Source organism: Myripristis murdjan, chromosome 22 (assembly GCF_902150065.1).
Source record: "Myripristis murdjan chromosome 22, fMyrMur1.1, whole genome shotgun sequence".
Lineage (NCBI taxonomy): Eukaryota > Metazoa > Chordata > Actinopteri > Holocentriformes > Holocentridae > Myripristis > Myripristis murdjan.
Window position 1 is genome coordinate 11,684,132 of NC_044001.1, and position 17,536 is coordinate 11,701,667.

The following is a 17,536-nucleotide window of genomic DNA, read 5'->3' on the forward strand; positions in this document are numbered from 1 at the left end:
AAAATAATGAAATGCAAGCATCGTGACTTCCAGACCAAATGAGGTTAATTTCTAAAATGTTACATATAGAGATCTTGCACAAAATTCCTGCAGTTCATTACTCAAGTCTAAACTGTAGAGGAAACATCATTTTAAATATTTTGTCAGCTATGGGATTAAAGTATAACCCCACTAACCTAAGTACAAAAAATTGTTTTTGTGCTATTATTAGGTAAGGGTAGGTGTAACTGTCAGATAGTGAAAAGCATTTAAAATCCTATAATATATAAACTACTTAACATTATACATACAGATATGAAAAGAACATTTTTAGTTTTCTTATGTGCAAAAACCACAATACAGAGGCTTGGCGGTGTTTCCACTCGGCAACATGAAGGATTGGAACAAAAAGTCAGTGCGGCTGTAGTTTGACTGCATGTGCTGTCATCAGTCTCACAGGCCTGAGAGGGTCGTCTCCTCTCCTCTGATCTGGTCCAGCTGTACCGAGTGGCGGCGGAGTGACTTCCTGCCCTTGTCGCTGCAGGGAGATGCAGGGGGAGCGACCAAGGGCAGCAAAGCTGGTCGTACAGAAGCTCTGGATGAGGGGGAAGATGGAGAGGGGCTGGGGGGATGAGGATGAAACTCCACATTTGTGCTTCTGCAAAGTGAAAGCTGGGCTGGGACCTGTAGGTGAGATTCAGATTGGCTGACAAGGGGAGGAAGGTGAAGAGGGGGTGGCACCACCGTCACAGAGGGTAGAGTGTTTCGACGAGAGAAGCAAGCGGGAAGCTTATCGACACAGCTCTTCGGGGTCATTCTGTCAGAGGTTGAACCTCCAGATGCCAAGTGCCTTTCAGGGGCCAGCCTGCTCTGGGCTGCCTGAGAGGAACACACTTCTGTGAGAGAAATGAGTGACTGAGAGACCCTTGGAAAGAAATCCTCATGGAAGTCATTGTAACTCAATCCTCCATATCTGTTATCCCTTCTCTGAGCCGTGCTTCCCCTCCTCCAGTCCATCCTGGACTGGTGAAAATTTGCTTTCTCATCCTCATCCTCTCTCTCCTCATCCTCATGTCTTCCTCCCTCCCTCCTTAAATCCTCTCTGTCTCCCTTGTCCTGTAGGCTCCTCTCCCTCATGCCCTCCTCATAAGCCCTGTTCAGACAGGCCAGGTTATGAATGGCCAGCCATGGTTCAGATAACATTCTCTGTCTGGGAGGAGGAGCACCGGACTGGTTCATTGGACTCAGGTCACATGGGGGATTTCTGCTGCTACTCCCTCTTTTGCCTGGTGAAAGTGAATGACACACCAATCAATGAAAAGCAGAAAAAGGAGATGTGAGAATCAAACCACACAAATGTGCCCTTTCACTTAATGCAAAGTTCTGTTGTCCCTAAGCCATGCATGCTTTGTTTGTCTTGCTGCATCACTGATTCAGTTCACATACAACACGATATCATACAATATACTGTAGTGTTCCTGGAGGGGAGTTTGTCTTGGACTCAAATGCTGCACACATGGTACATAACATATCCTCTTATCATATAGCTGCCTCCATAGTATAATAATAATAATAATAAAAAAAAAAAAAAAAAAAAAAAAAAACATATCAAAGCAACACATACTGTAGCACATCACAACCACACATTGCACATATTACACAACCAGTGATAAGAACAAGCAACATATTGCACAACCTCTCGCATCGTATCAAAAATCTATTACACAACCTCATGAATCTGTTAGAGAAGCAAGACATGTGATTCTCTCTGAAATTATGCATGACATCTCGCAGGAAGTTGCCCCTTCCTTTAGTCCACCCCCACACCTCACCTCTTTCATCTAACATCTACGCTGGGTTTCTATATAAGTGCTCTTGTAGCTTTAAACATCACAAAGTTACATCAGTTCCTGCGTAGTAGTAACTGTTGCCTCTTTCAGCAGAATGCAACAGCAGGGTGAGCCTCACTTTGCTCTGGCAACTCATTTTCTCCTTCTCTCTTTAGGTATGTCAGCTCGGCTAATGATATCAACCGCCAGGCATTTGCTCTCGTCTGTCTAGACTTGCCTCTTTTACACTCTGCAGTACACAGGAACGGCACTTTGTCTGCACAGGAGGATTTCCAGCCTTACTGTTGGCAGTAGTGATCTCAAAGGCAAAGGCAAGGCAAGTCAAAAACTGTTGCACAAAGCAATTACTAATACAAACAAATGCTATAAAAATGCATGACAATGACATCAGAAGATTGCCCACAGTTTCATTTGATTTCCTATTGCTGTAAATATGTTTTAAGTGCTGAAGATGGCTCTGCTGAATTCATTCACCAACTCCCTCCCTCCCTCCCTCCCTGTGGTATTCCTCAACCTCACTTCTTAATATTCAGGGATAAAAACAAATGGGTGTTACAGCAGTCACACCCTGTCTCTTACTAGTTCCTCTGAAGTTGAAGATGTTTTCTCCCTCAGGTGAGTTGGGTGAGCCTGTCTTGAGGACAATGTCAGACGGGGACATGCAGGACACCGGGGAGGTGTCAGGGGATGGAGGAACATTCAGGTAACGCCTGGTAACCGGGCCGCCATTCACATCCATCTCTGTGGCGATGATGATGATGTCACGACCCTTAGCACGGCAGGCATCCATTAACACCTAAAAAACAACAGGTATTGAGATTGTGGAGGTGGTTGTTGGATTTTAGTGACTTTTTGGCTCTTTCTTGTTAATGTTCCACTTTGTTTAACTGTAAAGCCAATTTCACTGCATTGCAGTGTGTTATATAAAGTTTTGTGTGGTTTGGTTATAGATTGGAAATTTTAGGGATGGATTGATATGGGTTTGCAATGCTACTGATAAATATGCTGATATTCAGCATTTAACTGTGACCATTTTAATAACAAGTGTATCCTCCAGATGTTTTGTTTTTCTGGGCAGGGTGGAGAGGCTTCTGAAACAGCATTAACACCATCATTATAACTCTAAAACTCTCCACTAAAACAAATACAAATTAAATTGATTTAGGTGGGCGGGCAGCACTGTAATACAAAGTGACTCATTCCATATACTCAATGATCTTCAAATGGAAACTCTGGGACACATTACTGCTTTTAATTGCAGACTCAATTGACATAAACATTATTGGACATGTAGCTGTGGTCAGAGCTCTGTTGTATTGACTGTGAGCAACACGGACTTACTGGTCAATAAGATTGAAAGGTCAGGTTCGGCCAGATGTATTGGTCAAGGAATGTAGGGCCTGTACTAAGCTCGCCACTACTGTAGATTTTGTGTTCCTTCCTTCACTTCTAATGATCATGAGCATCTATGTGTATAAACCTTGTACACTCAAAAAACACTGATTAAAAAGTGTTATAGAGGTGTTAATTTAGGCTTTCTGGCGCACTCCTGACTTTGGGAAAAGATGAGGTGCGCACATCCCAAAACCACTTTGGCCAGGTGCTGGAGTCAACATAATAGTCCATAGTAGAAGATAAAGATCCTGCACACTGTAGCTCCCATTCAAAAAAATGTTTATAAAGACAAGTGCAACAACGTGACGTTTCTAGCCAAAATGCTCTTCCTTAGACTCTGATGATACACAAAACCAACAGACATAAATAGGCTGTTCCCAGTCACATGACAATTAGACACATTGAGATCAGCTGTGTTCAAGTGAATAGGGAGAGGTGGTCACCTGACCTGATGAAACGGTCTAATACTGAATGAAGACTTCAGTATTAGACCATTTCTATAGGATGTTTGATGCAATGTTCCCCCACTACTGTGTTCTCTCATATTATATCTTTTTTGTGTACATGCTAACCTTGTCTAGGCTAATATTGTAGGGTCTATTTATTTATTTATCTATAGACATTTACATACTGCTATGGTGTACTGTTAAGGTTGTACTTTTTTATACACCGAACCAAAATAATGATTCATACCCATATCAATGATTCTTAATGGCCGGAGGCTTTTTGCTCCACTCTTAAATGATTAATATTTGATGTGTTGGATAATGATATGGATATGATCTGATTATGTGTACTATTCCTGGTTTTGTACTGTAAATATATTGTAAATAGTGATGGTGCACTCTATGTAGGTAGGGTGATGGTCAGGTGACATCCCCTGCGTTCCAATACCCATACTACCATACTATTTAGTAGGGAAAAAAAGAATTAGTATGTCCCAATACATACTAAACTACATACTTTGTAAGGGCAGCTGCAGTACATACTAAAAGTAAAAAGTATAAGTATGCGATTTGGAACGCAGGGAACCTCTCCCTATTCACTTGAACACAGCTGATCTCAATGTGTCTAATTGTCGTGTGACTGGGAACACCCTATTTATGTCTGTTGGTTTTGTGTATCATCAGAGTCTAAGGAAGAGTATTTTGGCTCGAAACGTTGTTGCACTTGTCTTTATAAACATTTTTTGAATGGGAGCTACAGTGTGCAGGATCTTTATCTTCTACTATGCACTCCTTACTTTCACATGCCTAGCTGACCTTTAGTGTCGGCTGGTGCTGTGCATTAATGGCGTAGACCAGGGCTGAGGCTCCAGAGTAGTCCTCCATGCTGGGGTCAGCTCCAGCAGCCAGCAGGGTGGATGCCACCTGGGCCCCTGCTCGCTCCATGCAGGCGTACATCAGAGGGGTACGGCCGGCCCGGTCCTGTGCATTGGGGTCTGCCTGGTAGGATGGATTCGTTGAGGACATCATTGTTAATAGATTAATTTAAAAAGATGAATGGTTCTCAACATGTTTGTGTCCAGATATGTCAGGGAAAAAACTAAAATGTGCATTTAGATATTGCTTGTTACGCAAAGCAATATCAGACCTAAATGCTACATTGATAAGCCAATGATCACATGTTCATATCACAAGTTAATGAAATTTGAGCCTGGTATATTTGCTCTTTCTGCCTCTCTTCTAAGATATGGTCACACTGGGCTTTTCATAACACATTTTTGAACAGTTAGTAATTTAAAGCACAATGTCCCACATAGCCAATAATTATCTTGCCTTGGAAAATAATGTACGTACTTTGTTCTAAAGTACCAAAAATTCAGAGTGGATGGATGGAGGACGTGAGCAGGGCTGGATCCATTAAAGCCCCATTTACTATGCATTAAAAAATCCCCCTTTCTTGCTGGAGGAACAGATTTATTATGCATTAAAAATACACCAAAGTCTAGATATTGTTGAACTTTATTTTGTAATAACTTGCATGCAGATCGCATTTGGGAGCATACAAACTGACTTTAAATGGGAAATACTACTCAGTGCAGACTGACCTTATTCTGCAGGAGGTATGTGAGGAGTTTCACTGTCTCAGGCCCTGTTGGCTCCCCTCTCAGGGCCTTACAGGCAGCCAGGATAGCGGTCTCTCCTCTGGGGTTACGCCCGTTTACCTGGGCCCCTCCTTCCAAGAGCAGACGGACCAGGCGGAGCTTACCCAAAGCTGCTGCACTGATGAGGGGGCTGCAGTCAGACAGGGGGTCCCCCATGATCTGGGGAGCAGCTAAGGAAAAGACACTCTGGTCATCCGTGTAAAAATATGCATCTCTTTGTGACTTATGGCAATATTCCTGTCAGTGCATTTCCTTTTTCTTGTACACATTCAAACAGTCAAACAACATCACTGCCTACCCCAGGTATCCAAGCACCAAAAGTAGTCTTAGGATCCTGTTTCTCACTGTTGTGTGGTCTATAGCATTAACAACCCAGATTTTTTATGGTAATAATTTTCACTTAGTAAATTTGAGTGAGCAATTTCACCTTTTAAATTATTACTAACAAAAGTGGGCAATTAAAAGTAAAACACTGCGATGATTATGGATGTCTGGATTAGTCACAAACAGTGTAAACTTAAAACTGAAAAATTCTGCCAACATAAACACATTACACCGTGTAAATTTCCATTATATTAATGATATGTGAGAGAATGAACCAAACTATTGAAAAAATCCATATACATAATTGAAGGGCTGATGTTATTATAAATACATAAAGACTCACCTTGACTCTCCGTTTGTGATGATTGTTTATTACTTATTCCTGTTCTACAGAAGTGGAAATGTTGAAGCAGTCATCTCAGATGGATTCAGACAAGGTGCAAAGGAAAATCAATGATTTTATTCTATCATTTCTTCATTTCCTTTAAATGGTTCACCTTGGTTTTGCACAGACCGTCCTCGTTCTTGGCCCATGGCAAATCACAGAATGGAAAGTGAGAAGATACTATCTTTCATCCCTCACTCTCTCTCGCTCCCCCCTCTGTAACTTCTCTATCCCTATCCGTCCACTCCATACCTGCTGGGCTGAGGGGGGGTGTGGGCAGACGTGAGCGTTCAAAGTTATGAATGGTTTTGAGCTGCAAATGTCACCTGTTGCAGGCACCGTGCTACAAAGGCCCAGAGGCCCTTTGATAGGAGTCAGCTTTGAACAGCGCTCATCTGCTTGTGGCCACCATCTGTGTTCAAACGCTGATAGAGAGAGACAGATGAAGAGATGGGGAGTGAGAGAAACACACACACACACACACACAGGTTCATATGCACAGACATGCACATAAACACCCAGTACAGCATATATCTGAAAATTTGTGATGGGTTTGTTCTCTTTGTATTTATCTGTATCTTTTGTTGCAACAAAAGCAAGCAGAGACAGAGAGAGAGAGAGAGAGAGAGAGAGAGAGAAGCCTGCCCCTGAGACCAGGAAAGCACTTCATTCGAAAACCAGGCATGCAATTAAGTCAAATGGCAATCGGTTGGTATTTTCATTTTGTTTTCAGTGATAAAAAATCAGTGATAAAAACATCATTCATATTGTGAATGGACATGAAATGAAAACATTTTCAGTATCCCTGAAATAGTAGGTAAGTGGTTTAAGTACTGGCAAGCCATAACATAAAAAATAAAACAGTGTGCTGCAAGTCTTCATTCAGAAAAACCCTATGAGGTTTTATATCAACAGAGGGAAATGAGAGGACACTGACCACTGGCCTTGAATATCTGAGTATGATGTCATCAGTTCATTAGTCAAACTTTGAATGGAGAGGGTGTTTTAATATCAATATCACATATGAGAGAGTGGGGGTTAATACTGAAACTGAATATGATTGTACCACTGAGTCTGATTTTTCTGTCATGCCCAAAACATGATGCATATAGCATGCCATAGGAGTGAGTGCACCACTGCTCATCCCTTAATAGGAGACATGTGTGAAGCCCTGGAAGAAACAAATGGACTTCAGGTCAAAAGTGGTGCTAAAGGTCAAAATCTGACCCTCCACAACAGATTCCTTCCCTAAATACTTTGTGTGTCACATGCCATATTTTTATTCAACGTATATTTATTCTCAGAATTATTTTGAGAAAAATAACTAATTACAGGTACATTGATCAGCATGTTAATCAATAAAATAGGCCAGTATTTTTCACCTGCTAAGTAGGCCTAATCAGGGTCCAGTAATATTTCTTTCTTGTGATGCTTTTCTCTGTTAAAGGTGTTAAAGGAAAGGCACCCTGAACATGAAAAGGTTTTCAAACTTTTTCATGCCCTATAGGGGCCCTGACAGATATCTTGGTTTGTGTAAATGTCATACTTGAACATTAACAATTTGACCAAAACTGGTTAAAACAAAACATAACGTGAAAATGATGCTCTTTAATTCCCGAAAAGTAAATCAAGGGGGAACTGAACTACTTCTCATTTTTCCGAGGACCCCCTCCCTTGGACCCCGGACTCCTGGGGTTACCCGGACCAGACTTTGGAAACCATTGTTTTAGACACGAGACTATAGATTATAGACTCTAAAGTCTAGTATCACTCTTGGTAGTATTTCCCTTGGAGCTTGTTGTGCTTGTATAAATTAATTAAAACGGTATTACAAGTGAACGCGTGCGTGTGTGTGTGTGTGTGTGTGTGTGTGAGAGAGAGAGAGAGAGAGAGAGAGAGAGAGAGAGAGAGAGAGAGAGAGAGAGAGAGAGCGAGAGAGTAGATGGGGTTGCGTAAGCCGTACGTAATCGTTTATTTATGTCTCTCGGCCAATAAAATCTTAGGTGAGTTCAACCGTGATGACGTAATGCAATCTACTCCAGAATAGCGCGCGGCGGCAGAGCCACGGACAGGCTTTACCTCCCTTTGACTCCAAATGTGTGTTTATGTCGGCTGTGTGGATTTCGCCGTGAGCTAGACAGCTGGAAGTTTTTGTGGGATGTCGGTGCTCAAGGAAAAACAGTGTTACGGACTGTCCAGTCGCAAACTGTGTCGCGGCAACATCTCTGTTTTTCATGTCAAACTCACTGACAGCGCGGCAAGAGCCATTGGCACCTTTCAAAACGACAAGGTAGGCTAATGTTTCAAACATTTTTTCCCCCGACACACAACACCTAACGTTAAATTTACCACCTTGTAACGAGCTCTAGTTCGTGAACAGGACTTCCACTAAAATGCAGTGGCGACGACGGAGGCGAGGAGGGTGATTCCTGATTTTCATTTGAGCTAACGTATAACTTAACCAGTATCTCCCTTAGTTGCTGTCTCCTGCCAGCTCTCTGCATGAAATGGAAATACATGTTGTATAATGCAATGCGGAAACGTGTCCCCGTGTGATGATGCTTGTAACAGGCTGCTGGCCAGGTCGTTAGAAGCCGTGGGCAAATACTGTGAATAATACCAGCCAGTGTGAAGAGTGGAAGAGAGAAGAAAGACTGGGGAATAGACCAGTGGGAGGGATTTGGAGGATCCTAGTGTTGATTGACTGAGGATGCATCAGAGCATGAGCTTGAGGAGTTACTGGTGTGGTTGCTTATTTTGCAAAACATGAACACAGTTGCAGCCAGGATCCAGTGTAGTGGCTGGGGATTGATAATAGTCACGCAACAGGAAAAGACTTGGGAGAGGCATAGCCATAGAAACAGATAGATACACAGAAACACAATTAAGCATTTGACCCAATTTAAGGGCATGATTCAGATTGCAGACACTGCAGGAAGTCGAGAACTGAGCTCAGCACACCGTCATTTACACTTCCTCTATTAAGCAATTCCTAGTAATATGGATAGAAAAAGTCCACACTGAAGAAATGCCGAAGCCTCCATTTCTGTTGAAGGCTGAAACCACATCCAGCTTGGTTCCTCTCAGGTCTCTGGGTTTATTTAAATGCTGTCAGTGTCATGATGAGACAGAAAGAGACAGGATGAAGGGAAAATACCTACCTCTGAGCTGAATCTAATGCACACCCACAAACAAATACTCTTGCTGTGCATGTATCCAATTTCTATACTTAGCTGTAAGTGGGGTTATTCATAGCCCACTGGGCTGGTCACGCAGACACGTACCAAAAACACCTCCACATGTAGTTGGGCCAAACTCTATTGGCAGGCAGTTCACTCAGCACTCTTCAACAGGTGAACTCACAAATGCTGTCCATGAAAAGGTCAATTAGACTTTAATCATCGCCTCCTTTCCATCCATGTCCTGAGATTGCTGTTTAAACTCTTATTGCTGCAGCTCAGTGTTCCACACCCCTGTTCTAGGAGATGATGTGTTTTATTATAGTGCCAAGACTCACTTGACAAGTCAAGTCAGGTCAAATGTACTGGTATAGCCCAATATCACGAATTACAAATTTGCCTCAAGGTTCTTTACAGCAATACAACTTCCTCTGTCCTTAGACTCTCACATCTGAGGAAGAAGAAAAACTTTAACAGGGTGAAAAATAGGAAGAAACCTCAGGGAGAGGGGGGATCCCTACCACACGTGTCACAGGATTTTGCTGATTCACAGCAGGTCATAATGACCTCAGAAAAGCTTCCAGTGGCCCTTGTTAGCTTAAACCAAATTAAGTTAATGTACACTTTACACAAAAATGTTACACTTTACACAGACTTCGAGAACAGTGGCCGTAGGAAAGAAATCCAAATTGGGTAAAGTAATAACAGCTATGACACAATAAGAGTGGTGTGACCCCTCCGTGGAGAGGATTGAGTGAAACTGAGAATTGCGGCTTTGGGTATCACATTAAGGTATCACAAAAGTCCCTGTGTCTATCTCTGTGTTTTTTTGTCTTTCTTATGATGTTATGTGTATATAGATGTTGTGTACCTTTGCATGAGTCAAATGATCTCTCCCTTTGTGTGTATTCCAGGGCCGGTTTTCCCATCCCACTATCTGTTTCAATGAAAACCAAGGCGTAAGAAGAACTGCTTTTTCACTTTCCATAGTTAATTTATTACTTTCATTTCATACAGACAGTTATAGATGTTAAATATATTCCCCTCTTTCGCTTCCTCCCTCTCCCTCTCTCTCCCGTCACAGAGAATCACAGTCCCCTGTTCAGAGAACAGAGGTGAAGTGAGGACATTCACCTTCAGCTTGACTAATGTTGCAAGCGACAATCCGCATGGAAGCTTCGACTGCGTCCAACAGCTCAGCACCGGGTAACACACCACAACGGAAAATATTCACATAAAACACTTGAATTACCTTCTGTTTATAATCAGCCATGAGTAAAGTTTGCAAAAATTACAGGGCCAGTTCACCAAAAAAAGGCATTATCCCACTTACCTCTATGGTAATTTGTCCATCCAGATTGTATCTGTTGGAACTGGTGAGGTTTTGAGTTTTTCACATGTAATATTTTTACGGTTTGAGCACCACAAACAAATTACTGTCCAGCCATATTGCTTTGGGGTGCTGCATCCCAAAACAGTGGGGGAGATTTCAGAAAACTCAGAACACTGCCAAGTTACACAGAAACCATATGGATAGACTGCACTAAAAGTAAATCTGAAAATATCTTTTTTTGTATTTTGGGTGAATTGTTGGATTTGGATGCAGCTGATTGACGACTTGCAGCAAAGCCTTACTTGGACGGATACTAAATTGACTTTGAAACTAAACAGTTTTGCAAACATGACATTTTATCTTACTTAATTTATGTTCATTCACATTGGGGATTACTTCACCTGAATTCAAACCCAATGGCACTTTATAAGCATGTTTTGCCCACAGTGGTGTGGGCAGAATACGTAAAGTTTATTCCATAATTTCATCTGTTTCTAATTAGGATACAGTATCCTAATAATTCCCTAGGTTTCTGAATGGGTTTCCGTATTCAAGAGTATCTCCAGTCCTCCACCATTGTGTGAAAGCCATCCTGTTGACTATTTTCCTACATGCATAGCTCTCTGTGAATGCCAGAGAAACCCCAGGGTCCCTCTGCAGTTCTGGAGAGCCTGGAAATGTGTGACAAACATATGACAGCATTTTTTTTTAGCTCTTGCCAGCTTGGTGTGCATACTGTGATGATTCTTATTGTGAAAAATAAAATAATCTTCAACTACAGAGTGATAAGCCCCAGTTGACAGTTAACAATGGATGCCCAGTATCAGCATATTCACTGTTTATGGAGCATAATGCAGAAAAAAATGCTTTGGGTAATTTAGAAATGAATATTTGATCATTTTTCCTTTTTCTTAATTCAAGTGTAATTAATATATTTAAATGTACAGTTTTATTTGTGTGTGTGTTTTTATATATATATATATATATATATATATATATATATATAGTTATTCATAATTGCTAAATTCTCAGGGATGTTTATTTGACTTCAGTGCACTGATGTCATTTTGGACAGTAAAGTTTATTCTTAAACTGTAAAATATCCTGTCTCCATTACATAGTATTTGATAGCCACTTACTGCAAAAAGTGTTCATTTATGTGTTGGTCTATATCTATATTGGAATTTTTTTTACTGCCTAATATCGGCATCAGCCCCAGAAATCCACTGTCAGTCGGTCTCTAATTGAGGTATTTGGCCAAAGATATTGTGATGTTTGGTTTTGTTCATATCGCCCAGCCCAATATGAAATTTGAACTGCAACACATAAACATATGTCAGGAGGCCTGAATACAGTCAAAGCAGTCACTGTTATTCACCGGCCTCCCTCCCTTCCTCACAGTGCTGGCCAGGACCTATCCTGTGTGGGGGTGATTCAGACAAAGATGACAGTCAACGCCACCGATGACTCGTACCATAAGGCCTTTAAGAGCATTGCCCAGGCTGAGGAGGAGACGCGCAGCCGAGGGGCCATTGTCATCAAGCACAGAGGGCGCTCCCAGGGTATGAAAAACAGAAAATACTCACATATGTCACACACAAAGGTCTGTGTCCAGGGTATTCATTAAAATTTAAGGAGGTCCGGTTATGCAAAATTCCTCCTAGCAAAAGTCCAAGTCATCAACTTTTCTTGAGATTTGTATTTGTATTGAGGGTCTATATGTGTATTGGTCACATTAGACGCAATATAAATAAATATTCACAAATTAAAGTATCAAAATGAATTGGTTGTTGCTTTCTCCATGACTGTGTACTTTTGGATCCAGTGCATCTCCTGTTAATTAATAGAGAGGGCCAAGCAAGAGAGCAGCTACACTTTACTTTATTGATACTGGAATAAAATCACACTGTGCTGGCACTATCTTCTAAAAACTCGGTGGCAAAACTGACTTTGAAGGACACAGAAAAGCGCATATGGCAGCAAACGTTGAGGAAACGCAGAATACCTACTTCCATATTAGCCATGTCGTCTGCATGCACGTAAGTTAAACGATAACCTGGAAACGTTCAGAGGTGTGTGCTGTCAGTGACTCAAAGCTTTATTATACAACAACCTAGCACCAAATACACATAGTAAAACCAATGATTCAGCCTTTTTGTGTCAGTGCTCTCTTTCTACTTCCAACCACCAAACCACTTCCTTTTATGCAGTCATATTTACCACCGTCCTTATCTCTTAATATGCATACACACACACACGGGTTACAATAATTTATCAGTCTGTGCTAAATCTTACAAGAAAATTTCCCCACTCATTACAGGTTTTGCAAGTGTGTGGTTACTTCCTAAATTACGTAGATGTAGTCTGCTTGGAGCTTGGTGCATTTGTGTCAGCCGGATGTAAGTCAAGGGGAGAAATGAAGCCTCTTCTGATTGACCCCACAATCTGGCTCACAGAGAAATGAAGTCCTCTCGCTCTGGTGTCTGATCGAAGCATGCTTTTAAATTTTTCAAGGAAGGTGTGTGTGTGTGTGTGTGTTTGTGTTTTTAAGAAACACCCTTCTTCACAGTCATACAGTTGCACAACTGGGAGGTGCTCTGTACAATCACTGTATCCTCACTGAGCAGCTGCGGATTAGGTGCTTGGCCTTGCTTTTCTTAGGGCAGCAGTTTGTTGCACTTTTTTGTGTGTATTTGTATTATGCTGTTTTTAAATGTTTTTACTCTTTATGCTTTATATTTTACTTGTACAAGCACCTTGTAACTTTGTTGAGAAAGGACGGGTGCTATATAAATAAAGTTTATCATCATCATTATTATTATTATTGTAAGACAGTAGTAGTAGAAGTAATTGCCCAAGGCCACTTCAACATCATCATGTCCCCACCCAGATTTTACCAGGTTGTTTGAGGATTTGAAGCCTTGCATAAGCTCAGTACAGCCTGTTGAGAAAAAAAAAATGTATGGTATTTGAAGATTGAGAACTAGAAGAACAAGAATGGTGCTGGTTGTCTGTGATGATGAAATCTCAGACTTGTGTCAGCTGTTATCAGATTGTTTTTGTCTTCTAATCTGATATATTTCACGGTTTCGCGCAGGTAAGAAGATAACAGTCCGGGCCCCGGCCCCCGCTCTGGCCAGCCTGACCAAGCCCAAACACTCGTCCCAGTCGCTACTCAGTAAACTTAGGAAGGGAGCCTGCACGTCCAAGCTGCAGAAGAGTGCGGGTGTGTCAAATAAGAAGAGTTTAACTGTTGTGGAGCAGAGGCCGCTCCGAGAGAGACTGATCCACCTGCTGGCTCTGAGGCCGTACAGGAGGCCAGAGCTGATCCTGAGACTGCAGAGGGATGGGCTGACAGCAGGAGACAAAAACATAGTGGACACCCTTTTGCTTGAGGTAATTATTTTTCCTCCTCAGCTTTAGTAACTTCTCTTTAAGGTGTAACCTAACCCTCGATCAGATACAGGCGTCATTGATGAGACGTTCAAAAGAAGCATGTGAGTTGAAAGAATTTTAGAGCTGGAAAAAAAGGAGCTGGTAGCGCATGTTCTTTTCAGTTACACATTTCTTCACTTGTGACACCAAACTGCCGTTAAACTGCACTTTACATTTTTGCTGTTGAGCTGTCATTCAGAGCATGTTACGGTGAGTGAGAAAGTAAGAGATGCTTGTTTTGCTCAAGGACACTTTGACAGGCCACTTTGCCGTTGCAGGGATCAAAACCCTTACAGTGGGTAGAAAAAAAAAGATAAACTGAGTTCGACTAGTGCTTCACTGACTTTCACATGAACAGTGAAGCTCCTTATTTTCCTGTCAGAATTAATGTCTGCTGGCTTTGTTCTTTAATCTGCATGTGTGTTGGTGTGTGTTCATGCACACAGGTGGGCCAGCTGAATAGCAGAGACAGCACATACGTTCTAAAAGACTGTCTCTATAAGGATCTGCAGAGGGACTGGCCAGGCTACACTACAGGGGATCAGCAACTTCTCAAGAGGATCCTTGTCAGGTAACACAGAGAGGCGTATACCTGCTGCTGCATTCATACCAGGAAAACGCCTACCATTAACGGTAGAGAGAAAGAATTAGTATTTCCAGTGTAAGTTGTCACTGTGTAATAGCAGGGGTGAAGGGTAATTTTGGGTTTTGGTTTCCTACCAGTTGCTGTTTTGGTTGTACCACAGCTCTAAGAATGATTTGTACATGAATAAAATCTTAGTGGTAAATGTTAGCTAGCTGATAAATTACCAGACTGAACTTTTTTTTTTTAAAATGAAGGTAAAATACAGACTTTAGAGAAGTACCAGGAGAAATTAATGCATCACCTCTTTACTTTACAGGAGACTGTTTCAGCCACAGCAGAACCTCCTGTCTGTCCCTGAGGCTCAGGTCAGCCCGCTGCGAGACACCCCCAACTCCTCACCAGCACACCCGCAGAAACATTTCCACACAGAGGAATACACTGACCCGCTGGCTAGTAAGAGGCCTAGAATATCCCACTTTTCCAGTAAAACGGCCAGTAAGAAGTCACGATCCAAGGCGTCTGAGCAGCAAGAGGCTCCCAGAGATGTTGCTGAAGCGACAGAGGACAACAGCTGCAGGAACTCGCTTGATCCGCGGAAGCTTTTTGACTCTTTGTCAGTGGTCTGTAAGCAGGAAACAGAGGTGGCCAAGAGGCTAGAGCCAGCTCCTTTTGCTGTGGAAGACGCGAAAGCTCCAGCCGCCCTCCATCATCCCGACTCTGATCACCCTCCTTCCCCGCTGAACGTCCCCCAACTGGATAAACACAGCAGGAAAAGGAGGAAGAGCAAGCACAAACACAGAGACCAAGTGAGAGCAGAGGGCTTGGAGAACTACTTTCTACTCGCCTTGTGTTTTTTTTTTTTTTTTTTTTGATTACATGTTTCTTTAAAGTGCTGTTTAAAGGGTTGTTATGGATTGATACATTGGTAATTGGGATTTAATTTTTTTTAAGGACAAGGTTAACAGCAGAGACAGGGAAGGAAGGAGAAAAGATCACGGTTCAAAGGAAACAAAGAACAAAGTTTCTGTGGACTGCACAGGTGAGTGATGCCGCCGTTGTCACTTATTTTTGCCCTGAAGTGTCAATGATTCATTATTTCTGAGCTGTTTGTATTTTTTCCCCTTCTCTCTCAGAGCCCAGTGGGATGTTGTATGACTCTAAGGTGCTTCAGTCAGCCAGTGACACAGCGGACTACTTGCTGTATGTATGCCTTTCAGTTGTGTTGGTACACTGACAGTAACAGACAAACACCAGACTGATGCACTCACATCTGCTATTTGTGAACACCAGTACCGAAAATTTTGTGCTTATTCATATGATCAAAATTATGCATATTTACATATCCCACCAAACAAATGAATGGACACCATGTGATCACTAAAACAAAAGTAGGATTAGCTGATTGATTTGTTTATCAATATACTGGGCCAGTATCTGCCTTTTTTAATATTGATATCGTTTTGATATTAAAGAGGTTAATCTATAGCTTTTTTTTTCATTCAGATGTGCATATCTTGTCCTCTGTCTTATTTTTGAGTTAGTACTGTTAGTAATGTTTGTTCAGTACAGAGGTTTTGCAGGTGACTCAGTCAGCTCATAAGTGGGTACCTAATCAGTCGTAGTGTGTCATTACTCTCCCTTCAGGAAGTACACAGCGATCTGCACTCAGGACCAGAGACTGAGCTACAAACAGGATTTTAACATGGAGTACAGCGAGTACCGAGATTTACACGCTCGCATCGACAGCGTCACGCAGCAGTTCATGGAGCTGGACGCACAGCTCAAACAGCTAGAAAGCGGATCACGTAAATACAAGGTAACACACAACAGGCAACTGCAATGCTTACAGATTAAACAGTAAGCACTGGGTCGTGATTATTTACAGAATACTTTAAACAAACAGGGTCAATTCAAATTAGGCTGATAAAGATACTTAAATGGAGTCTTTCATGGATGGCGTAGTAACTCTACCTCTTTCTCCCTTGCAGACAATTCATAATCGGATTCTCCAAGAGTATCAAAAAATTAAAAAGGTAATAACTTCCTTATAATTTGCCTTTTTTAGCCCAGCGTGTCTGCATATGACAAAAATGATTGCCATCTTATGTTGCTGAATAACCTCTTTGGTCCTTTTAGTCCAACCCCAACTACAACCAGGACAAGATGCGCTGTGAATATCTACACAACAAACTGTCCCACATCAAGAAGCTCATATCAAACTATGACCAACAACAGCTCAGTGTGGACTGTGACTGTCACAACTGAAGCAGCTGAGTCACAGACCCCAGCGTCAGCTATCTCTCACAGCAGACAATAAACCCCCTCAGGCAGGGGAGGCTCACACTGCTGAGCTGAAACACAGCAAGATGGATGCTATGGGCGTGGTTAAAAAATAGTCCTGCAACACCTGCTGGAATTGTCAGGGAGGTTATGAGTCACTCGTGAAGAGCAGCAATGCTACATTGTGAAAATGGACGCTATAATACGAGAGCTGTGCTCTGAGAAGGGCCTGACCAAGGGATCCGACCACTGCTGCCAAGGATACAGAGGGAAAACAGTGTTTTACAGAGGTTCTCAAAAAAAAAAAAAAAAAAAGGATACTTATTGAGGGGAGGTGCTTAACAAGAAAACTTTCAAGGGAGGTGTGCACTCAGCCCCAGCTTGGAGATTTCCACCTACACCACAACCTTGATTTCTTTTGTGAATGTAATCATCAGTTGGGATGTTTTCTTGTGTTTCATGTCAGCCATGTCAGTGTTTACATATTGAGCTGTCTTCACTGTCAGCAGAGGGTACAACGGACAGACATAGTTACTTTGTAATGCTAAATAAGCCTAAAGAGAGACTGGAAGCGTGAGATAGCTGCACCCTGTACATACCCAGGTAACTCACAAGTGTGGCGGGTTGCTCATTCCCCAGTTTCACAGAGCAGAGATGTCAGACGTGCACATGCAGAAATTACT

General features: G+C 42.0%; 2 protein-coding genes across 2 annotated transcripts; one reads left to right on the forward strand and one right to left on the reverse strand.

The window, feature by feature from the left end:
• Positions 1-17: 17 nt before the first annotated feature.
• LOC115354496 (ankyrin repeat domain-containing protein 34B) lies at positions 18-5,487 on the reverse strand. Its single transcript, XM_030044883.1, has 4 exons — positions 5,275-5,487; positions 4,487-4,669; positions 2,409-2,625; positions 18-1,265 (listed from the first exon to the last, which is right to left on the reverse strand). Exons 1-4 carry the CDS (start codon positions 5,485-5,487, stop codon positions 433-435), a joined length of 1,446 nt encoding a protein of 481 aa, XP_029900743.1. The 3' UTR covers positions 18-432.
• Positions 5,488-8,093: 2,606 nt separating this feature from the next.
• LOC115354780 (RNA polymerase II elongation factor ELL-like) lies at positions 8,094-17,220 on the forward strand. The gene is made up of 12 exons (XM_030045297.1): positions 8,094-8,330; positions 10,134-10,178; positions 10,304-10,425; positions 11,954-12,114; positions 13,650-13,948; positions 14,434-14,558; positions 14,890-15,379; positions 15,525-15,612; positions 15,707-15,773; positions 16,218-16,389; positions 16,562-16,606; positions 16,710-17,220. The coding sequence occupies exons 1-12, from the start codon at positions 8,199-8,201 to the stop codon at positions 16,836-16,838; spliced, it is 1,875 nt and encodes a 624-aa protein (XP_029901157.1). The 5' UTR covers positions 8,094-8,198; the 3' UTR covers positions 16,839-17,220.
• Positions 17,221-17,536: the final 316 nt, after the last annotated feature.